We start from the raw sequence: 22,252 nt of genomic DNA, 5'->3' as shown, positions 1-22,252 counted from the left end.
AAAACATTGATTAATCAACTATTAGAATTGTTAAGCCTATTAATCTGATGATAAAACTATCTGTTTCTCATCTAGTTGCTTTTATATACTATAGAAAATAAAATTAAAAACTAGTACCACTGACAAAGCAAGATTCAATTCATATCACCTTAGCTAGATAATGTTTTATTTCAGCTTTTTCTTCAATTTTCTTCTACACAATCTGCATCACTCTAATACATTATGGACCATAAGCTGTATTTGTAAAGATGTACAAATGTTTTCACCATGAATCACCATCAGAAATAATTAGATCATTAATTCAAGTAAGTAATTCAAGTAAAGGAAGCATTCATTCTTGTACATCTGTGTGAAGTAAAGGCCCTGCTCTTAAATTATATTTTACAAAAAGCTAAGAAGGTAGTGCAAAAATAGCTTATTATTCATGACGCATTAACATGTAAGTGGTGCCTAATGCAGCTAATGTTGCAGTCGCCCTGGATGCGTTCAATCATAGCTGCTTTATTCTGTTGAGTGGTTGAGTTACTTATTGTCATATCTATTTTTCTCGCTCTTTTACCTTGAAAAGCAACAGTGAACAACAACATCTAAAGGCTGCTTCACATTTCAATGCTTCTTCCTTAATGGAAAATTGGATGGATCCGAATTAGTAGAGAGATACAAAAATGTGTTAGTGTCCGATGTCTTTCAAAACAATGAACCGGTGAATGTGAGTCGGGCCCCCTGACGGAGCCTCCGGGGCGGTACTGCACTGCGTCGGCAGGTGTCGCTGCTGGCCGCGGTCGAGCGGAGCGGAGCGGGGAAGAGGGAGACGGGGCCTGGCCTGGGAATCTGCTGCTCGCTTCCCATTCTTCCTATGCAGACAGACACACAACATGGCGGACTAGAGTAGTCGGCCGACGCGCCCGGATACAGCGGATCAACCGTGGGATTTAATCTGCAGGAAGGCCCGGGAGGCGTCCTGTGAAGGGGGCGGCAGTGTGAGGAGAAGGGAGGATATTGTTTTTCGGGAGAAAGAGAGGGAGCTCTGTTCTTTTGTTGGATTTAGCAGATGAACTGACTGCGAAGTGTTGGCTGTGTGTCCCAGATCGTGCTTCCCTCCTCTGCTATCACCCAGGTCCCCCCACCCCGCTCGGACTCTCGGCTCCCGGGGTGTGGAGGCTGGGGCCGGGGAAGAAGGAGAAGGTCTAAATCCTGCTTGGCTTTCATATTTATTTATTTTATTTTTTTATACATTTTTTTTTTCCTTTTTGTGCCTTCCTTTGGGCTTTCTTCGAGCGCTACAGGAGTTGTGGTGAGTTTTCTTGTTTTTCTTGCTCACACTTGTTACAATGTCGCCGCAGCAGCGTGTTTCCTCTCGCTGTAACATTACATTGTGTCATCCAGCAGCACTCTGCCCCCCTCCCACTCCCCTCCCTCTCTCCCGGGCTCCATGGCGAGGCTGCCCGTGTCACCGCGGAGGTAAAGCCCGGTTAGTCAGTACAGGAGGTGGGGGGGGGGGGTTGACACTAACTCCTTGTAATGTGTGAACATATCAGAAGTAGCTCGGAGGCAGGGTGGGATTTATTCTTTTTTTTTTTTTTACTGGCAAAGGGCGCTCTCTCTCGGGGTGGGGGGGGGGGCTTCAAGATGAGGCAACAACATTTCCCAAAGTCAGAGGTTAGAAGTCGGCGTGTTGTGCCGAAGCAGATGATGATGTGCTGGCAGCGGGACAAAGACAGAGGGGTCCTTGTCTGCACTGGAAAGTACACTTTATTGATCGTGGCTTTGTTATTACACGTTCAGGGAGGGAGGGGAGCTGGCTGATTGGGTGGAGGATCGGAGGGTGGGGGGCTTCATGCGACCCACAACAGGAATTAGGTCGCCCTAACATTAACACTTACGCTCTGTCAAACCGCAGCGGCTGCTTTGTGTCTTCGGCTGCTATCTGACATCCAGTCTCATGAGTGTGCATTTCCCTTTCTAAGCTCTTCCAAAGTTTTGTTTTTCCCTTCTTCTTTGTAATGATTAATACCCCCCACCCCCCCTCCCTCTCTCTGTTGGGTGTAACTGAGCATACCATTTCAATCTTGTGGGTGTTGAGTTTTTTTTTTTTTTTTTTTTTTTTTTTTTTCCCTTCTTTGCTTTCACTTGGACTTCAGGTTACAATTTCTCAACTCATTACAGCATGGATTATCCCTTGTTCACTTGCCTGTTCGTGATTAGGAGTAGTGGGAATTTTGGATTTAAAAGAATGAAATGTAAATTTATATTTATGAATGGATGCAGCCATCGCTTGAGTTGAACGGTGCATCAAATAAAGACTACTGCTTCAAGGAAAAAGTCCCATGAAATGCTGGAAAAGTCGGAGCACAGAGAAAAACGTCACGCAGGATAAGGAGACATAGCAGAACCGGATTTGCCATATCTGAGAAAAAAAAACCCCAAAACAAAAAACCCCACTATGCTATGTCTGCCAAGAGCTTGACTCATCACGTCTGGACCAATTCACTGAACCTCAGCGCATATCCACCATACCCCTGTCTCCGTGCCTTTCCTCTTTGCTGAGTTTGTCATGTCATGTCATGACTATTGAAGTGCAAAACTCAAAAGCTGCAGCTCATAGGCTGCTTCATGGCACACCAATAGGCCGACCTTAACCTCTGTTTGTCAGGCCTGGACTGGTCCACCTCTGTCCCTTAAAGCTGTCCAACCATCTCTGGGTGTCAGGCAGCCCACTCTCATAAAACTTTGGAAAGAAGTGTGCCTCAACAACACAGTATAGAAAGGCAGAGCTGTTATCACCGTGCTTGTTCTTCCCATATCTTTTCCACCCTATTTTAAGAAAAGGTAGTTATTTCTGTCTTGGGATCCTGAAAGGGTTTTAGGAGAAGTGCTCGAGCTGTCCTCACACCACACTTTTCATGATTTGGCCTAGTTTCCGAAAATAAGAATAAAGTACATCATGACACGGCTCAGTGAGAACTTTGCATGAAGTTTCAATTGGAGGAGTGTCGAAATGGACTCCCATGTTGTGAAATTTCACAGCTTCACGGTGCTGACACAATATTATGAGTTGGCTGTTTGGGTGGGGTAGGAGGTATATTTTTTTTCTCCACCTGTTCCACCATGTTTTACTGTGCGTGAGCACTGTAATTCAGCTTCTGACAGGATAAACACAGCTGCATTTAGAAGATTATGAAGCATTATGCAGCCTGATTTGAGCTACATGTGACATGTCATTCGCCCTTAATGACATTTACTTCACAATACAGGAAATGGTGAGTCATAAATCGAATACCTTGCCCGAAGGAGAGGACTCACTGGGAATCATCTTGGGTTTTTTCTGGCCTTCGGTAGATGTGGAGTGGTAATTATGTAATCTCTTTAGATTACTGAGTAAACCTTTTGTTTTACATCCTCCTGATGTGGGTTGATTGATGTTTCTGGTTCAACGCGACAGTGATGACTATGGATAAAGGTTTATCTCACTTCGGTGGACTTCAAAGACAAGGTGTGAGATTGTATTGAAGAACGGTTTTGGAAGTTTTCTTTTAATCTTCTAATGCAAACTCAGGTTTCATCCAGGTCAAAGTAATCTTTTGATTTCTTTATGAATGGAGTTTAATCTAACAGAGCCACATTTTCTTGCTGCTGTAAGGTGGATGGCAGTAGGAAATGTGGCATCATGGATGGAGGGTAGGTTTTGGAGGAGAAGTCAGTTTATTAACATGATTATTCTAGCCTGTACCACTACCACATTCTTTGATTGTTATGAAATGAAACAAGACATTTTAATGGAAATGCAGAATATATTAACAAAATAACTAATCCTATCATGTTGTTATTTAGTTTTTGTCAACTTTTTGAGAAAGAGCTCCTTTTTTTTTTAACAATTAAACAATGCCTTTACAGTTTAGGTCAAAACCAGCTGAGAGCCATAGTTAATAAATATTTATGTTTGCCCTTGGCATCAGCCTTAAAGTTGACAAGGCCTTTCTTGCCCTGCTGTGAAAAAAAGTCCAAAAAACATGTCGACATTCCGGGGTAATATTTCAATATACCACATGAGCATGGACGCAGAAGACAGGCGAAGCTCTATCATGATGATACTGTGAAGTTAAACCTGTGAGGGCCTTTATCTCTCTGATGGGCTGCTTATCTTTCAGAGGAAGAGGAGGGTACGTGTGTGATGGGATGGTCACTCCAGATATGACATCCTTTTGCTTTGGGTTCTAAATGTGACAGAACTAAATGGCTTATGAAAGAAAGAGTAAATGTGCTGTACAGAATTCAGGCAGCGCTGACTGTCTGTTGTCCTGCCATAAGTGGAAATTGATTTTGTTTGAAATGGTTTAACACACTTTTTTTTTACTTAAATTTCATGTACATGTACTTTGAGTTGATATTCATTTGATGCCACTTTAACCTGTGACCTCACAACATTTAGAAACAAATATTATACTTCAAAGTTTACGTTATTTCTCTTTGTTGATATAGAATGTATTAGACAAACATAAAATAGATCAACAGTAGATTCATCTCTACAACAGCAGCAAAATACTGCTATGTAAGTGATTAAGTAATTATTATTCATTAAGTAATAAATATAACAGTCACTCACAGAAAACATGTTTCCTTATAATGTACCTATTACTCTTGCTCCTAATACTTGTATGGTTCTTACACGAGACGCATTTTCAGGTCAGAGCTTTCACTTGTCACAGAGTATTTTTACACTCCCTTATTTCTACAATTAATAATTTGAATACTTCTTCTGCCACAGGATGTTACTGTTGGCACTACTACCTTAAGAACAATATTCAATACTCTTGTGTTACAGACAAAGTTCAGTGAGTATAATTAAGGTATTGCATCCTCAGCATGTATAAAATCAGCTTCACTGTGTTGGTTTCAAGTGGCAGAGGTGATAGTGAGTTGGGTTTCATTGTGGCACTTCAGCTGCCCGTTTGGCCCTACACCACGCTTCAAGGTCACTGTGGCTTCTGCGGGGAGACCATGCTCTGCGCCTCCACATCCTTTCTGTGTCCAATGTGGGAAAGCTTGAGAGGCCCCTGGCAAGCTCTGTGAGAAACCCCACAACGAAGCGGACACAGAGCAAAACTCCACTTACTCACCACTTTCACTCATTGAAACAAGTTTTCTTGATCCATCTAGCCTGACGGAACCAAATCATTATTCCAGGCTTAATAACAGACACAGCGGTCACGCTTGCCCCGTGTGATTAGCCAGAATAGTAATCCCATGCTTCTTTTCGTCTTTTCATCAACTCACCAGCTCATGAATGAAACCAACAGGAACACAAACCACACCAGCAGGGAGTAGTATCCCTCAGAAAGGGAAGTCCAGAGGATTGTGGCTGTTGTATGTGGCACTGGGGACATATAATCTGTGGTCTGTTTCAGAGCAAAAGACCTAGCGGCCCTGAGTTAGGCCTACTTCACTCTCCTGTGAAGAGAAGCATTCACAGTATTCCTGTTGCCCTGTACCCCGCCTCCCTCTCAATACATAGAAACAGTATTAATATGCCATGAATGGAGACAGACAGACAAGCATTATCTAACGCTGCAGTGGCCAGAGAAGCAGGATGCCTCGTCGAAAGCCAGAGGGAAATATTTCTGTGCATGAATGGTGAAGTCCCCTTGACTGCCGCTGTTGGTGTCATGTCAACGAGGCCTGTAGGATTTGTCTGTATAATTTCCAGCTCAGCCGATAGCCTGTGGGTGTCTTCTGTGAATCATCAATAATGGGATTCGTTTATTTTATGAATAATACTAAAGATACATTTTTCAGCCACATTCTTTGTCCTTTGGTTTCACGCTAATATAGTTTCAGCAATGCACATTAAAACTGAGGAAATAGCAGAAGCTATTAGATATTCTTGACTGTGGCCAAAGTATTTTTTTTTCTTCCCTGAGAGAACACTTTAGAGAAACCTTTCCCCATCTTGAGCTATTCATTAATTCAGCACCTTGCAGTGGGGGGAGATACTCATTACTTCACCTAAGGCTTCAGGTAAATACAAAAGCATTCGTGAAATCCAGAGATTTGAGTGGGAACTCTCCAGATTAAATGACTACCTTACGCTGATTTTGGCCTTTGGTTGTCATGGAGCTGTAATTGGACTTCCTTTATATTCCACCTATAAGTGTTCCTTTCAGTGAGTGAATGAAATGGCATGGGAACAGCCCAGCCCTTTCACAACTGTGTGATTGCAACCCTATGAGGTCTGTAGTTGGCAACAGGCAGAGAGGCAACTGTCTTCATCAGTTGGGCAGGCTCACCACTTGCACATACACGAAAGAAATTTTGCAGAATCGTTTTCATGATGTAAGACATTTTTTAAATTTCACTGTAGTGAGTAGAATAAGTAACTGTGCTCATTGTTGTCCATATTGAACCACACATTTTTGATCTAATGTACCCTTTCTATTTTTTATTTGCTTTGTCTGACTGAACAAAGCTTACTGTGGCGCTCAGATTCGTGTTTGATCAAATGCAGGCATGATAAATATGTTATTTGTTTTTGAGGTGATATATGTATGCTAAGTACTTACATTTGAAAGCTCAGTTCAGCCTCTCTGGCCTTGACAGACCGTCCCTCCTCATGTGTCCCTGTTGGGCCGGCAGGTTTTGTCATCCCAGATGGCAGTAACTCCACGGTCTTGGACTGCAGCTGGTGACGGCGTTTCTTGTTCTGCTCTGGTGGAGAACATGCATATAGACGGGTATGCCAATCTCACTAAGGCTGAAGAACAAGCAGCAATTGGACTTATTCTGATCAGTAAGAGACCGTCAGTTTGTCCAACGCCCTGCCTCAGATGATAAGCATGTTCCTTATAAACATAGCAGATTGACAGAACAGCTGAGATTTCATTTGGTTTTAGTGGGGTAGTTAAAAACTTTAAAACTGAAAAGAAAAATTCTACCATATTGACATCTTCATCTGATTACTTTTGGTCACGTGTTGTCTGCACATGTCTCTGCCTTGATGTACATGCTTGGGGATGTGCATTTCTCCACGCATCAGAACACCAGACCACATATGAAATCACATTGCATGCTTGCAGTTGACATGAAAGCTTGAGTCGGAATGGAAAAAAGCCTAATCTAACTACATATGTCAAAGGAAGAGACATACTCTTAATCTGAGTAGTCCTTCAGCGTAAAGGTTTTTTTTTCCTAATGCTACAGTATATTCAGTCAGTTTAATACATGATCAGGTTCATTCCCCAGCAGAGTTAACAGGTAATGCATTTATTGGCATAAGCGTCGCCGTGGTACCATGTGTTGGTATGGTTACCTGCAGTGTTATATAAGCCTACCCTAATTTAATAGTCATTTAAGCATGCATATTTAAGCATGTTTAACTGGACTGAACCAAGCCACTCAGTTTTTTTTTTTTTGTTTTTTGTTTATGGTTAAACAAAATGTCCCAGATAGAAAAACAAGTTAGAAATTATATTATATCATAAATGTAAATATATATATTTACGAATAAATATCTGGTCAGGGCGTAAATAAGCAAGCGTAAGAGTCGTCCAAAGTATATGATGCCGAAGTTTAACGCTTGGCACGTCTTGGTAACTGGTGCGATAGAGAGATTGATGTTACTCAACAGGTATTACATCTTTTCATACATTAGTTTGATTCCCAGCCCTGTTGTTATTCCAGTTGTTTTCAAGCCAGCGAAACTGGTTTTTATTCTTCAAAGTAACAGTATAATAATACACAGGTGGAACAAAAGGTGGAAAAAGACAAAAAAGCTTAAGTCAATTTTTATTTCCATAAAAAGGAAGCAAATGACCTATCTAATTTCTTTTCTCTGTTCTTATTTCCTCCAGGCAAACTACTGGTTTTTGTAGCTTGTTCCACTGGCAGTTTTGTACTCCAACATAGGGCAGCTCATCCCCAGTGGTGACTGTCGTAAAGGTCTTGCTCTAAGTACTCTGTCCTGTCTGAAAAATATTCACATGGTTGCACAATACAAGCCCAAAGTCAGTCCAGTGTGAGAAGCATGACCACCTTTTGAATTTATTCACTGATAGATAGGTATGTACATGTTTCTTCTAGCGTGATGAGGCTGTTTGCATCCTTTTAATATTTTGCTCTATCACAATGTAGAGCAGGGGGCGGGCTTGAGAGAAAGCAGAGTAAAAACGTGAATGCTCATGAACCGCAATACTTAAATTTCCTTCCCTTTAATATTGTAATTATGCAAAGTCAAGAAACTGAACACTGAATAATTATTTCTTTGGGGTCTACTGCATCCTTCATCACTTCAGTATGGATTACACTACCCATCACCCAGAGTATCTTATTAATAGAGCGCACCGACATCAGAAAACCTAAAAGCAGCACAAATAGAAGCACTTGGCCAGTACCTCTTAAATTAGTTATGACTTCCACCAACACATAAGTCTCAGAAAAAAACCCATGCATTCACACACTCAGGAAAAGCAGCACTTCTCAGGAGGCTAAAACACATTAGGATGCCACTCTTGGGAGTTGAACCCCCAGGTCAACACAATCTCTAGATAAAACCATTTCAGGCTCCTGCAGCAAAGTGAAGGTTAGCAACAGCACCATCTTAAGACCAACACATTGACACTTCGCCCAGCCTCTCTGAATGGCATGTAGAACACAATGAGTCATACATCATTAAGAAAAAGGTGGATGCAGCCTCAAACACATACCAGATGCTGTAACGCCAGTTCACACTAAATTGCCAAGCTCGGCCATTATAGCTGACTCACTCTTCTAAATGAGTAATCAAAGGGAGGATAGTAGATGTAGGGTATTAGGGTTGTAAATGTGGTTTTTAAGTTAACAAGATATTGTTGAGTCTATAAAAATCTTGATACGAGGGGAAAGAAGAACTTTGATGTTAAATTTTACTGAAACCTGGACAAACATTAGGTACAAGAAGCCCATAGTATTAATTATTTTCACACACATTTGTCGATCACTGGAAAATTTTAATTAATTTAAGTTACACTATGACAATAAAATGCTTTTTTAACTGAAAAGTACAAAGCCCATGCAGGTGATGTATCTGATTTGCAGTCAGTACAGGCATATTTAGAGCTGTAATAAATACAACAAAATTAATTTGCAATAATAGTAACAATAATAATAATAATTAATTAATTGATTAAACACTTACTGGTTTGAGCTTTTAAAAGTGAGGACTACCTTTTCTGGTCATGTATGGGAGTAATTGAAATATCAAGCTTTGTAAGCTCTTTGGGTTGGACTGTGTTTCAGACAAAGGGAAGCTGGAGTGGACATTTTTCCTGACTAATTTTACAGGCTAATGAACACTGGAATATTCAAATTCAGCTTTTCAGCGCTGAGGTGGAGAACTGGGTCACACAAGACCTTCCTATCCATTGTATAAACACATTTATAAATAGGAAAGAGCCATCTCCTTCCTCACACCTTTGAAAGACAGAGCCAACGAAGTTTTCCTTCCCAAAATGCTGTTGGTGTAAACAGAGAAAGTATTCTTAGAGAAAAGAAAAAATACTGGACTTTTGAATATGCGGTTGAAGAGTTCCACTTCTGAAGGCCACAATTTATGTTTTGGAAACAGATTTTGGTTGGCGGAATGACTGCTAGGATGAGAGGGAGAGCAACAATTGGATTTGTAGGTTAATAGCATTCCCATTGACCACATAACTTGCCCATCATGCCCCATTTCAGGCTGCAGTCTGAGCCAAACAGTGCTGAGCTCAAACCAAAATGTAAGTACTGCAGTGAATGAGCTCAGATCAAAACAGCAGAAGATTGGCAACTGGAACTATTGGAGCTTTTAGCGCCCAATTTATCCTCTGCCCACTGATGCAATGATCTGTGATGTAAAGCATTAATTTCTGCAGTGTTTGGCTCTCTAAATAGAGGCAGATGTGCTGGATTATTCCAGGGTCAGGAACATGGGATTATGTTCTGAGATTATCACAGCTCAGTCAGTGAGACGACAGACATGTTGGCCTTTAGGATTATACAGAAGACTGGCAGCCAGGCAGACCGACCATCCAACCTTGTGCTTTCTCTGAGTCAGTGTATCCTCTGTTCCCCACTCAATACACTCATCTCCATGTCAGTGGATGAAGATAGATAAGTGCTGATTCATTGTCCCTCCAGGAATTTGAATGTGACACTAGTTCTGTTATGGCCACACTCCAGACAATGAATGCGCGGTCTTGCACTTTTTTATGTTGAACCTCTCTACAAGGAGCTAAGGAAAGATTATGTATTCAGAAAATCATCAAACCATCTCACTCAATTATTGCCTGGTCAGGAATGTTTGGGACGGTTTAGGGTCTTTATGTCTCTTCTGATAAATCCGATAAAGATTATGTCTGAATCTCATTCTGTGTATCTTAATCCTGATCTGAAATCATGTTGCAAAGTTTATTAAACAAAAACTGATATTTAATGTTTAACAGTGGTGAAATCCTCTGACATAATTTTTTTGCTTTCTAGAGCCACGCTGTGCGAATGAGTGATTGATGCCAACTCCGCTTCTTCAGGTCAGTTGCATTCAACACACACACACACACACAAACACAAAGGACACACTGTACAAGTTTTCCATTTTCATATCAAATGTAGAAGTATTGCTTTATGAAAGTGAGCACAAGTGATCAGAAGATTAATAAATATAGTGGATAAAACTATAGATTAAATGAAATGGATTCCACAATATCTTGGTCATAATTAAACATTTTCAGGTTCACCATCTTTAGATGTGTTTTTGACTTGTACATATTTCTCCCTTCTTACTTTGTCCATGTAGGGCAGAATGGGTGTGTGTCCCCTGCTCCTGCTGCTCTGTCTAGCCCTGGGGGCCCCCGCCCAGGACCATGCCCCCATCACAAGTACAAACCATTTCTTTTTACACCAAATGTCCTTACTTTCTCAACTTGTTTATGCATTTTTTTCACGATTTTTTTGTTTATTTCAGGTCCTCCAAATATCACAGCTAAACCCACCGACCCTCCGGTCATGCCCTCCCTAAACTTCACAGTCGCACATACACCCGACTCCGCAGGCCCACCCACAGCGCTCGCCCCTGAAATCATCACCGTGGTGACCACAGCAACAAAATCGACCACCACCACAACCACAAGCCCAGCTAGTGATGATAACGTACAACCTGTTGCTCCTAATGGCACTGAAAGACTGCTGCCAGTTCCTCCTTCCCCAGCTCCAGCTCCAGTTCCAACCGCTGCCCCTCAGCCACCACAAGATACTGAGATTCTCCCTTCCCCCACCCTGGCAGGGGGAGACAATGGTACCGCTGCCCCAACTCCAGAGACAACCACTTCAAAGACTTATACTGTTGAGGATGACGCCACCATGGAGACAGAGACCAGCACAGAAACTGAAGGTGACTCCACTCCACATGGTGAGTATTGACGCAGGTGCCAGGCAATGTGTCCTGAAGTTATGAAAACTTCCTTTCCTTCAGGATAGACTTGGTGTGTAAACACTTGAAGGATAATTTCAGATCGTATTTCCATAATTTTTGACATCATTCCTTTCAGTGGTAATAACAATGTACTCAGGGACTAAATCTAAACTGTAAGCTTACTTACCTTCGAACCAAAGCAGCAATCAGAGTGTTGGGTCCACACCACAGGTGCCCTCAGTTTTGGCTTTACCTTCAAGCTGAGTTGTTTAAATATACCGTTCCCTTGTCTGTGACCTAAAAAACTATTCAAACACTTGTGTTACTTAACTTGTTGGAGAAAAACAAGCTTTCATCTTTCATCATTTTTTTATGGAGGAAGTATCCATTGGGAAATATTGTTGTCAAAGTTAAGGAACAAGGGGTATAGTCTAAAGTCGTTATCACTATGCAGCCATTCAGCAGGCACACTAGGACTGCTCAATGGCAGAGGATAGAGAGATGTAACATACTCTGCTATCAGAAGCCTCCTACGGGAACTGTGGGAAATCATTAAGGGAGCGCTCAGGCCCTGTGTGTGGAGCCCAGGCATCTGCACATTGTACTGTGATGCGATTTTTCTTTGTTAGTCATATTTAATTTCCTCTGACACAAGTGCAGTTGTTGCTCAATAGAAAACAGTGACTGGGTGTTAGTAGTGTAGTGGATGAGTTTGCTACAGGTCTGTACGAATCAATTATATGCAAATGTAATTTTTTTTTCATGCCTTACCCACATTCACAATATGACTGGGCTTGCATTTATTTATTTCTACTGTTGATACCAATGCACTCCAGAGACACACAATAAGTTTCATTAGAGCAGCTTCTTGAAGATTGATGGTATTCTATGTTCTAGCTTATTGTGCTTTATTCAGAGGTCAGCAAATCAGTAGCCACACTTTGATTTAAAAAAATAAATAAATAAAAATAAGCCAGCAAGGTCTAAAGATTGACCTTTAATATTTTAGATGGTAGGACATTTTTATACTTTCAGACTCCATTGTAGCAGTTCTGGAAAAATCCTGATGTGACATATCTACATTTATCCAGTCATCTGCAAGAATCAGCATACTAGTCATCCAAAAGTGGTTGGAAAAATACCATAAGTGTTTGTCATTTTAGTGTAAAAACAAAGACTGTCAACGGAGAATTTTCATGTATCTGGAGTTTCTGATTTTATGAAATGTTTTTAGTGAATTAAAGAAAATACAACTATTATAATTAATCATCTTTAGTTTTTAACAGCTTTGAGTTTCTGTGCTGACCATCCTGGCAATATTCTTGCAAGTGAAACATGACTCCCCCACCCTCTTATATTACATTAATAATTCATATTACATGGTTATAGAGAAATATACAAATCACGATCAAATGTCAGACATTGATTTACAAAGATGTTTTTTTATTATCAGGAATAATGACAGAAAGGGATTTTGAATCATATTGCACCAGGATTGTTTCTGATAAGTAAACTCAAAGAGATGAATTCTTTTATGGATGAAGGGGAAGCTTGAGAGGTTCTGATAAGTGGACACATGAACATGCAACAGATGTAGCTACACTGCACTATATATGGAATTTCTATTATATAACATAATCATTCTGAGGCCATAGGTGTTATGCAATTGCTCCATTGTGTCCCTCCTGCCGTCACTGGGCCTTGTGTGGATCAGTGTGCAGTTCTAGATGGCATTAGATGCGTCAATCCTGTGTCATTTTCACATGATAACCCACAGCTTGTTGTGTTCCTTCTCTGCTCAATGTACACTTTGTCCAAGGAAGAAAGGAACACTGAAAAGTCCCAGGAACTGGCTACATAACTCAGTGTTGTTCCAAACTACCACCAGAAAACACATATGGAGCATGAAGTCAAATGATGTCTTTTAGCATATTTTTGTCTGTAGTGTTTAGAGATTTCTTGAATTTTTGAGTTGGCCTGTGAAACAGCTGATTTTGTCATTGCATTGTCACCCCACCAACATGCAGGTTTCTAGAAAAAAATCTCTTCTTTTGTTGTGTTCTAATGTGTCTTACAGGCCGGTGATCAGCACACACACAGCAGATAGTTTTTTGTACATTAAACTCCTGTTGTTGTTTAAAATCTCATGTCTTTTGTGCTCACGGCAGCAGTGAAAGGTCACCGGGAAGATTATAGGATTGCCTTCGACCAGTAACTCATGCACAATGTGGAAACAAATTGGTCAGCTATTGTAATCTGCAGGATGCGTCAGAAAGAATAGATGACTTGGCCCATGTAATGCCTAATTTACAAAGTTAAGTCAGTATGAACAGTCCTTTTTCAGCAGCTAGTAGGCATGCATTCATATGGTTTATGAACATAAACAGGCAAGCATTGAAACATTCGAATGTACAATTCATGTCATGCAGCAAAAATGTTGAGGTATTCAGTGTCATCACTGTCTGCTTCCTGTCATCCTGGGTATAACCAGATATGTAAGCCAAGGGTTGACCCTCTCAGTTAAACTGTGATTTATCTCCTCACTCCAAAGGACAGGCTGGTGCACTCCATTTGTGTCTTTGGGTATTTTTTTCCTCTGAAAGCCACTGAAATATTAACATGTGAGGCTAAAATAATTACTTGGCTCACCAATTAGTCAAACAACTGAAAAACAGCAGCTCTCTCTCTGCACACGCGCACATACACACACACACACACACACACACACACACACACATATAGATATATATATATCTATATGTGTGTGTGTGTGTGTTAATTTTTGTATGCATGTACACTCCCAGTCAAAAGTTTGGACACACTTTCCTATTTGTTTGAATGAGAAAGTGTGTTCAAATGTTTGACTCGTAGTGTATGTGCTACATATGTTTATGCTAAGCTATCTGGCTGTTGGCTGTAGATTGACTAACCCTAACCCTAAATCCCTTTTACATGGGTTGTATCACAATATTGCATTATTTATGATTTCTTAATAAGCTGTTAGAATATAATGTTCGGATATAATGTAAAAGATTATAAGCTTAGATGGACTAGTGTGATGAGAATCATTTTTGTAGCGGCAATTGAATTTGGCATCGACATCAAATAAGAAAACAAAACAAAAACAAAGAGACATATTTTAATCAATTAATTAATCTATTTATTTAGAATGTGTGGTGCAAATCATTTATCCATTTGTCAATCTGTCTCTGATGTAGACGACAACCCGTCTGAGGACATGCCAATAATAGCAGTGATGGTGGCCCTGTCCTCCTTGCTTGTCATCATCTTCATCATCATCATCCTCTACATGCTCAGGTTGGTGATATGCTCTTCATGTTTTCTTATATAAGACCAACCAGAGACCTGTGGCCTTAGTGCTTAGGTGCTGCAGTTACCATAGCAACTGGTGACTGGCATTCTGCTCTGAAGCTTAACCTGTATGTGTTTATTTGTGTGTGTGTGTGTGTGTGTGTGTGCACTTTGATCTCTGCTGATTGACAGGTTTAAGAAGTACAAGCAGGCGGGAAGCCATTCAAACTCATTTAGACTGACCAATGGTAGAGCCGATGACACAGGTAAAACAGACAAATATGCGTCACAATAAGCGCATGTGCTGATTGTGTTTGTCAGCTGATATGACTGCACAATCACAGTTTGCATTTATTTGTTTTGGGTTGTATCGGCAAATATGTACAGCCAGTTCGACCAAACCTGTTAATTTGAGTTTTTTCTGATAAGACTTCATTGATCTTGCTCCTCTACCTGATAACATTTCACTGGTTGGCTGTTGGCAGCAGGCTTTTGTTCACTGTGATTACCTAACCAGCAGAACTGCAGTCCGCTGGCTTGTAATTTATGGCATTGAGTCACACTGCCCTCTGGTGGTCATATTTAGAAAAGACAGCAAATGATGAGGTCTGTTACTGGATGTCAGAAAGCTCCAGTCTCATGTTCTTACAGCGTCTCACATGTTTTTATCTCCACCTGCCTTACTCCTCCCATTCCTTCCCTCCTCTGCTCTCTCCTGCCAACTCCCTTCCTGCTCGCTGTCCGGCACAGAACTCCAGAGTGTCCCGTTATTGGCCCGTTCGCCCAGCACAAACAGGAAATACCCGCCCCTTCCTGTTGACAAGCTGGAGGAAGAAATGAACCGTCGCATGGCTGATGACAACAAACTCTTCAGGGAGGAGTTTAATGTATGGCAGACTCAAACACTATACTGAGCCTGGGATCCACCTTCAGACTATTTCCCTGTATACTATAGAAAATACGAAATAAGGAGGGATGTAATAAATCAGAGTGGATTATAGTCTTAGGCTGCTAATGAATGAATTTATTGTTACAACAAGCAAAAAGCTATGAGGTACACAATGTAGAGTAATGTAGAGTGTACAGCCAACCAATCTGAGTAGAACCATAGTAGGAGTTTAAAGTAGTTAGTTAAAAGAGGATAAATATTTAAAATATATATGTTCTAAACAGGGAAAATGGTGAGCTGAATGTTTTGTTTGTTTGTGTTCAGGCACTGCCAGTCTGCCCAATACAGGCATCATGTGACGCTGCCTCTAAGGAGGAGAATAAAGAAAAGAACAGATATGTCAACATCCTGCCATGTGAGTGAGAATGAGGCCAAGACATTGTGTCTGTAATGGACATTATCAGCCATCAAAATCAGTGTACTTGACTTAGTCCCTGCTCATTCAGAATTTTATCGGTGCAATCCTAGAAAATGACTGTTGACTGACAGTGAAAGGCATAGTCAGTCATACTTTTGTTTTTTTTCTGCATTTTGTTTATTTGTTTTTAATCTCTGTGTCTGCTGCATCTTCTCTCTCTCTCTCTCTCTCTCTCTCTCTCTCAGATGATCACTCCAGGGTGCATCTTTCATCTCTGGAGGGTGTCCCAGACTCTGACTTCATCAACGCCTCTTTTATAAATGTTAGTATAAGTTCAGCACTTTTAACACAAAACAAGCAATTTAATCAAAATTAGATAGCCTCTTTCTCTGCCTCATCCCAGCATCTCTTTTTAACCCTCTCTTTTACAGGGTTATCAAGAGAAGAATAAGTTTATTGCCGCTCAAGGTGAGGTTTTTATACAGAATCAGGCTTTGCTCACAGATAGAGAGCTTTACTAAACAGGCAACATATATTAAACCAGCTCCAAGATTATTAGCTCATCAGTTGTTCTCTTGATGTATTGATCTGTCCTGGGCTCAAAGGGCCAAAGGAAGAAACAGTAAATGACTTCTGGCGGATGATCTGGGAGCAGAACACAGCGACCATTGTCATGGTGACCAATCTGAAGGAGAGAAAAGAGGTAGAGATGAGCTTTGTGTTTATTTGTAGTATTTAAACAGAACACGTTGTGTTGTATATGCACCCATGGTTGATATGGGGACTTGGTAACAATGCAAAATAATGCACTTTTTAAATTAAGAATCAATGGCCACGACTAATATTTGCATGAGAATTTTACCTTTCCGCCTTTTGGGTTTTATTATTCCAATTTTGTCAAAGATTTAGCGTATTCAGGTTTGTGTTCATTTGAAGAATCTCATTGGTTTGTTTTCTGTTTCAGTGCAAGTGTGCCCAGTACTGGCCGGACCAGGGCTGTTGGACATATGGGAACATCCGTGTATCTGTGGAGGACACAATGGTTCTGGTGGACTACACCATCCGCAAGTTCTGCATCCAGCAGGTACAATAGATTTATCCCTAGCCAACTAGCATGCTGAAAAATGTCTTGTGACATTTTTAATTCAAATGTTTAAGCATCAGGCTAGAGCCTTGCAAAGAGAAATTTGTATGAACAATAACTAATTTTACTTTTCACACATGTAGTAATGCAAGTCTAAATACATTCTAAAGAATGTCAGTGTAGTTATCATTTTAGAAATAAAATGGTAACTGTGTCATACTGTGTCAGTGACACAAATATAAATCCATGCAGCTTGGTCCACCTGGCCTGATCTGGTTTTGTTTATGTCTCAGGTGGGAGATGTGTCTGGGAAGAAGCCTCAGAGACTCGTCACCCAGTTCCACTTCACCAGCTGGCCAGACTTTGGAGTGCCATTTACCCCTATTGGCATGCTGAAGTTCCTCAAAAAAGTCAAGACCTACAACCCTCAGTATGCTGGGCCCATTGTGGTGCATTGTAGGTAGGTGGATCAAAGCGTACACTCAGATTTTTGCCTATTTTGTCGAAAAGACGAATGCAGAAATGTCTTATTTCTGTTCATCAGTGCGGGTGTGGGAAGGACAGGCACCTTCATTGTGATTGATGCCATGTTGGACATGATGATTGTTGAGAAGAAGGTGGATGTCTTTGGTTTCGTTGCCAGGATCAGAGCCCAGCGCTGTCAGATGGTCCAGACTGATGTAAGTGCTTGGCTGATTCCACTTTGGGCATCCTACCGAAAATACATCACAATTTCTATTCACAGGAGACTTCACCTTTGACATCCCCCACCCTCTTCCCTCTGTCCCACAGATGCAGTATGTGTTCATCTTCCAGGCGTTGTTAGAACACTACCTGTACGGAGACACTGAGCTAGAAGTGACTTCTCTGGAGTCCCATCTGGCCAAACTCTACAACCTCTCGCCTGGAGCTGGCAGTGGTCTGGAGGCTGAATTCAAGGTCTGTTTGTCTGTTGTATTCTTCCAAATTGGTAGTTAGTATTTACATTTTATGCTGATGAGGCGTGTCACTGAATAATTCATCTTCTACTGCTTATTTGGTCACGGGTCTGGGTTGTGGAACCAGATAACCCCAGCTCACATTGGGCGAGGGCGTGGTACACTCTGGATAGGTTGCCAGTCCATTGTAGGTCACTGAATTATATATGTTAATATTTAAACTACAAAATTTTTAGAAACTGACATCGATCAAGATCCAGAATGACAAGATGAGAACTGGCAACCTGCCTGCCAACATGAAGAAGAACAGAGTCCTCCAAATCATTCCATGTGAGTAGTTGTGCATGTGCACAGTGATATTGTTCCTTCACACAGTGGCAACACCACGGGGCACACGGTGTCAACTTTTCAATCAGTCATGGTCTGTGTTTCCGTTTGCTCTAACAGATGAGTTCAACAGAGTAATCATTCCAGTGAAACGAGGAGAGGAGAATACAGACTACGTCAATGCCTCTTTTATTGATGTGAGTGTAAACACACCTAGATTAGAGAGGATCATTTCAATTCATTAAAGCAACTAATCAATCGGCCATAATAAGTTTCCTTTTTGCTTCCTCCTGTTTATGTAACTTGTGCTTTCCACACAGGGCTACCGCCAGAAGGACTCATACATGGCGAGCCAGGGCCCCCTGCAGCACACAATAGAGGACTTCTGGAGGATGATCTGGGAGTGGAGAAGCTGCTCCATAGTCATGCTCACTGAGCTGGAAGAGAGAGGGCAGGTATGTGTGTACTGATACAAACACCCCTATTAGATATCAAGTCAATATCTGGCTAAAATAGAGTATTGATATTAGATCATTTACTCAGAGCACCACCAGCTTTGTATAACATGTCATTAAATTCAACACAGTGACTTAATCCTTACTGGTTTTCCAACATATTATTTATAAGATTTATATATTATGAACAGTCAGACTAGGAAATTGTGTTTAATGGTTAAAATTTGAAATTTTGAATTATTTCCTGGTGTTTGGTACCAATTTCCCTCTTTGTTTATTTAATTGAAAGTCAATTAATTGTTTTTCAATTCATAATGAAGTTTTTCTTTTTAGTAGTTTCTTTTTAGAGTTTCAGGGCTGAACAATTACCTAAAATCTTTTTGAAATTACAACATGACCAATTCCAACAGCCAAATTAAAGGAGCTACAAGGCACAGAGATGCCCACACCCACAGACAAAATTCTCTAGATTTAATGCAACCTTTGTTTGTTCCTGGCACCCAGCAAAATCCTTTTTCCTTCAAAATCATTCCTTTTGCGAAAGGCAAAAACAAATTCCATTCTCACTGTAAATGTGGCTAATATAATAATTGTAATATTTTGATATGAAATTTAATTTCATTTTATTCATATGGAAAAACTGAATGTGTCATGTACAATCATAAAACTCAATCACTAGCAATTTAAAGGAGTGACATTTTAGATTCCCTTGAAACATTCAGAATCCAATGATGAGGATGTTAATTGATGGTCTCCATCCTGTGTGATGCAGGAAAAGTGTGCTCAGTATTGGCCCAGTGATGGAGTGGTGGTCTATGGGGATATCTCTATCGAGCTTAAAAGGGAGGAGGAGAGTGAGAGCTACACAGTGCGCGACCTCTTGGTCTCTAACAACAGGGTAAGTGAGGACACAGTGAAACGAGCAACAAGTCAATATATTAATGTACGGGATATTGAAGCACAGATTAGGTTATACTGGCAACGTACCAACAATGACCTATAAAACAAACCCTGGTGTCTTATTTCTTATTTCCTCCATTTTCCCAGGAGAACAAGACTCGAGCGGTGCGTCAGTTTCATTTCCATGGCTGGCCAGAAGTGGGCATCCCCACTGACGGAAAAGGCATGATCAATATAATTGCCGCGGTGCAGAAACAACAGCAACAGTCTGGCAACCATCCCATCACTGTACACTGCAGGTAGGACACACACATACAAACGTGCCCTCATTTACCACGTAGCAGTTTTAATCTGAATGAGCAAGTGTAAAAAAAGAAAAGCTGAAATAAAATGCCTCACATCCATAAATGTTTGTGATTTGTTGCATCTTTGTTGCACATGACAATGCTCCCGGCACTTGTGTGCTAGTGTGTGGAAATTTTTGCAGCTGTTAAATCACAGGAAAAAACATCTCAGAAGAATTGTTCTCTTTTTCCTTATGAAACGTTAAGTGCTCCCCTTCAGGCTGTTGGTCACTTCATTGTCTATGTGGAAGTTTACATTTTCGGTATGTGTGCCTTCAGTGCTGGCGCTGGCCGGACAGGGACTTTCTGTGCATTGAGTACAGTCCTGGAGAGGGTGAAAGCAGAGGGCATCCTGGACGTCTTCCAGACAGTCAAGAGCCTCAGACTGCAGAGACCCCACATGGTGCAGACACTGGTAAAGCCCCTTTAAAATACATGTGATAATGATTAAAAATGACCTAATTGGTTAATTGATAAAAGGATGTAATGGGATAGTGAGGCATTTAGTTGATATATGAACTTGGTGTATTACCACCGCCAAGGATTTCATATGTAGATGCAGATAATGTATCTGAATAATTTAGGTATTAACATGGATAGTCAAACTGGTTAATAGCTAAGAAGCAATCAATGAGGTTTTGGCAGCAGTTTGAACACATATTCATGTCATCAAATAGTAAATGACAACCATGTGCAAACAGCAGATGGACATAAATCTCAGGAACGTTAGAAGAGTAAAACTAACATATCAACATCTTGCGGAATTAGGTTTTTGACACTGCTCCCTTTTCTGTACAATAACTGTGCACTGAAGCCAACAGCCACATAGCAATCTATGTACTGGGCTATTTGGCCAAGCAATCAGGAGATTTAGTACATTATTGAAAATGATTTAAAAAATATGTCCCTTTAAGAAATTACTACCATTTTATTCAGAAATAAAACACTGAGGTTAAAATTCAAGTTTAAGTTTTGGTAGTTTCCTAGGGCTTCTAAGTTTCATCCAGTGTTTCCAAACACAAACACTACTATTGTGTAGAATACTAAATCCATACTAATACACTTTTACTTATGAATGTAAAACTAAATTGTTGTTTTGTTTTGTTTTGGGTTTTTTTTTTCCATCAGTGCTCAAGCTCCAGCTCTTGGATTATACTGTGGTTAATGTATTGACTGTATATTTAAGTGGACTCTCAGATTGAAAAGTGAAGCCAATTAAACTTTTTATCCTAAATTTGATCAAAAACCTGAACTCTGTCTAATGACCACCAGGGCTTTGGCTCCATCGGTTGTGCAAAGAAGTCAGATTGTATTGAAGTCTAAGTGAAATGGCACTACTTCCCTTGATTGACTACCTCAGTAAACAATTTCACTTATGAGTTTATGGTCTCTATTTCTGATAGTCAAGATGCTGTACTTCAGGCGTAGATATAAGTTGCTTGTAGTGTGATCTTAAGTTGCAGCTGACATGGCCATTTCTCTCATCCCGCTCTCCTCCAGGAACAGTACGAGTTCTGCTACAAAGTGGTCCAGGAGTACATCGATGCCTTCTCTGATTACGCCAACTTCAAGTAGGGACCTGCCATGGATGAATGGATGGAAAGATGGATGTCAGCATACACTTTATATAAGCACGCACCAGATCCTACACACACAAATAACCATGCAGAAACCTGCATATTACTATCTGGTGGATTAAAAAAAAAAAAAAGAAAAAAAAAGGACTCATCACAACTTGATCTGTGGATGGGATGAACTGCCCGAATGGGAAAAGGGAACAGACGTCTCGGCCTGAAGATACAAGGCAGTGCAGTCGGACAGAGAAAATAACTGAGATGCCTTCTTGAATATTTTGTAATATTGGTCTTGTTAATACGACCCTTCAACCCTATTTGCCTCTCATCTCTTCCCTCCCCACATGTATATATACTTACTGTGTTGCATCTTATTACTTGGATTTCAGACACAGATTTGAGTTTGGCTGCATTTTTGGGTGGCACCTGTAATGTATTTTATTGGTATATAAATATATATGAATATGAATTTAATGCTTTTTAGGCTGGTGTAAAAAAAAACCAGAGTCAAGGTAATGATGTTAGGGTTTTTTCCCTAACTTTAGGGAAAGAGACTAAAGACATTTTGGCATTGCCTGAGCCACGCTGTAGCGAC

The 22,252-nt window shown here is 40.6% G+C and overlaps 1 protein-coding gene across 2 annotated transcripts; it reads left to right on the top strand.

Moving 5' to 3' along the window:
• The first annotated feature begins 869 nt into the window (after positions 1–869).
• Positions 870–21,850, top strand: ptpra (protein tyrosine phosphatase receptor type A). 2 transcript variants are annotated; one of them, XM_029501967.1, is made up of 22 exons: positions 870–1,294; positions 10,489–10,535; positions 10,802–10,883; positions 10,970–11,413; positions 14,635–14,734; positions 14,921–14,994; positions 15,479–15,615; positions 15,942–16,032; positions 16,281–16,357; positions 16,467–16,503; positions 16,641–16,738; positions 17,000–17,119; positions 17,413–17,579; positions 17,664–17,799; positions 17,912–18,058; positions 18,294–18,387; positions 18,505–18,581; positions 18,705–18,839; positions 19,612–19,737; positions 19,887–20,038; positions 20,363–20,498; positions 21,584–21,850. In XM_029501967.1, the coding sequence occupies exons 2-22, from the start codon at positions 10,515–10,517 to the stop codon at positions 21,656–21,658; spliced, it is 2,526 nt and encodes an 841-aa protein (XP_029357827.1). In that variant the 5' UTR covers positions 870–1,294; positions 10,489–10,514; the 3' UTR covers positions 21,659–21,850. The 2 variants fall into 2 exon arrangements, with proteins under 2 accessions (XP_029357827.1, XP_029357829.1); XM_029501969.1 differs by lacking the exon at positions 870–1,294 and adding an exon at positions 6,761–6,784.
• The last annotated feature ends 402 nt before the right edge of the window (positions 21,851–22,252 follow it).

Source organism: Echeneis naucrates, chromosome 5 (genome assembly GCF_900963305.1).
Source record: "Echeneis naucrates chromosome 5, fEcheNa1.1, whole genome shotgun sequence".
Taxonomy (NCBI): Eukaryota; Metazoa; Chordata; class Actinopteri; order Carangiformes; family Echeneidae; genus Echeneis; species Echeneis naucrates.
Note: the sequence above shows the minus strand (reverse complement) of the source record. Positions and strands in the feature narration are given on the sequence as shown.

What these genes read in the sequence shown, in the direction of transcription:
- ptpra (XM_029501967.1), top strand. Translation starts at nt 10,515, where the DNA reads ATGCCAACTCCGCTTCTTCAG. An exon ending in AGGTGACTCCACTCCACATG is followed by an intron (nt 11,414 to 14,634) that starts GTGAGTATTGAC and finishes TCTCTGATGTAG; the next exon opens with ACGACAACCCGTCTGAGGAC. An exon ending in AGCTGGAAGAGAGAGGGCAG is followed by an intron (nt 18,840 to 19,611) that starts GTATGTGTGTAC and finishes TGTGTGATGCAG; the next exon opens with GAAAAGTGTGCTCAGTATTG.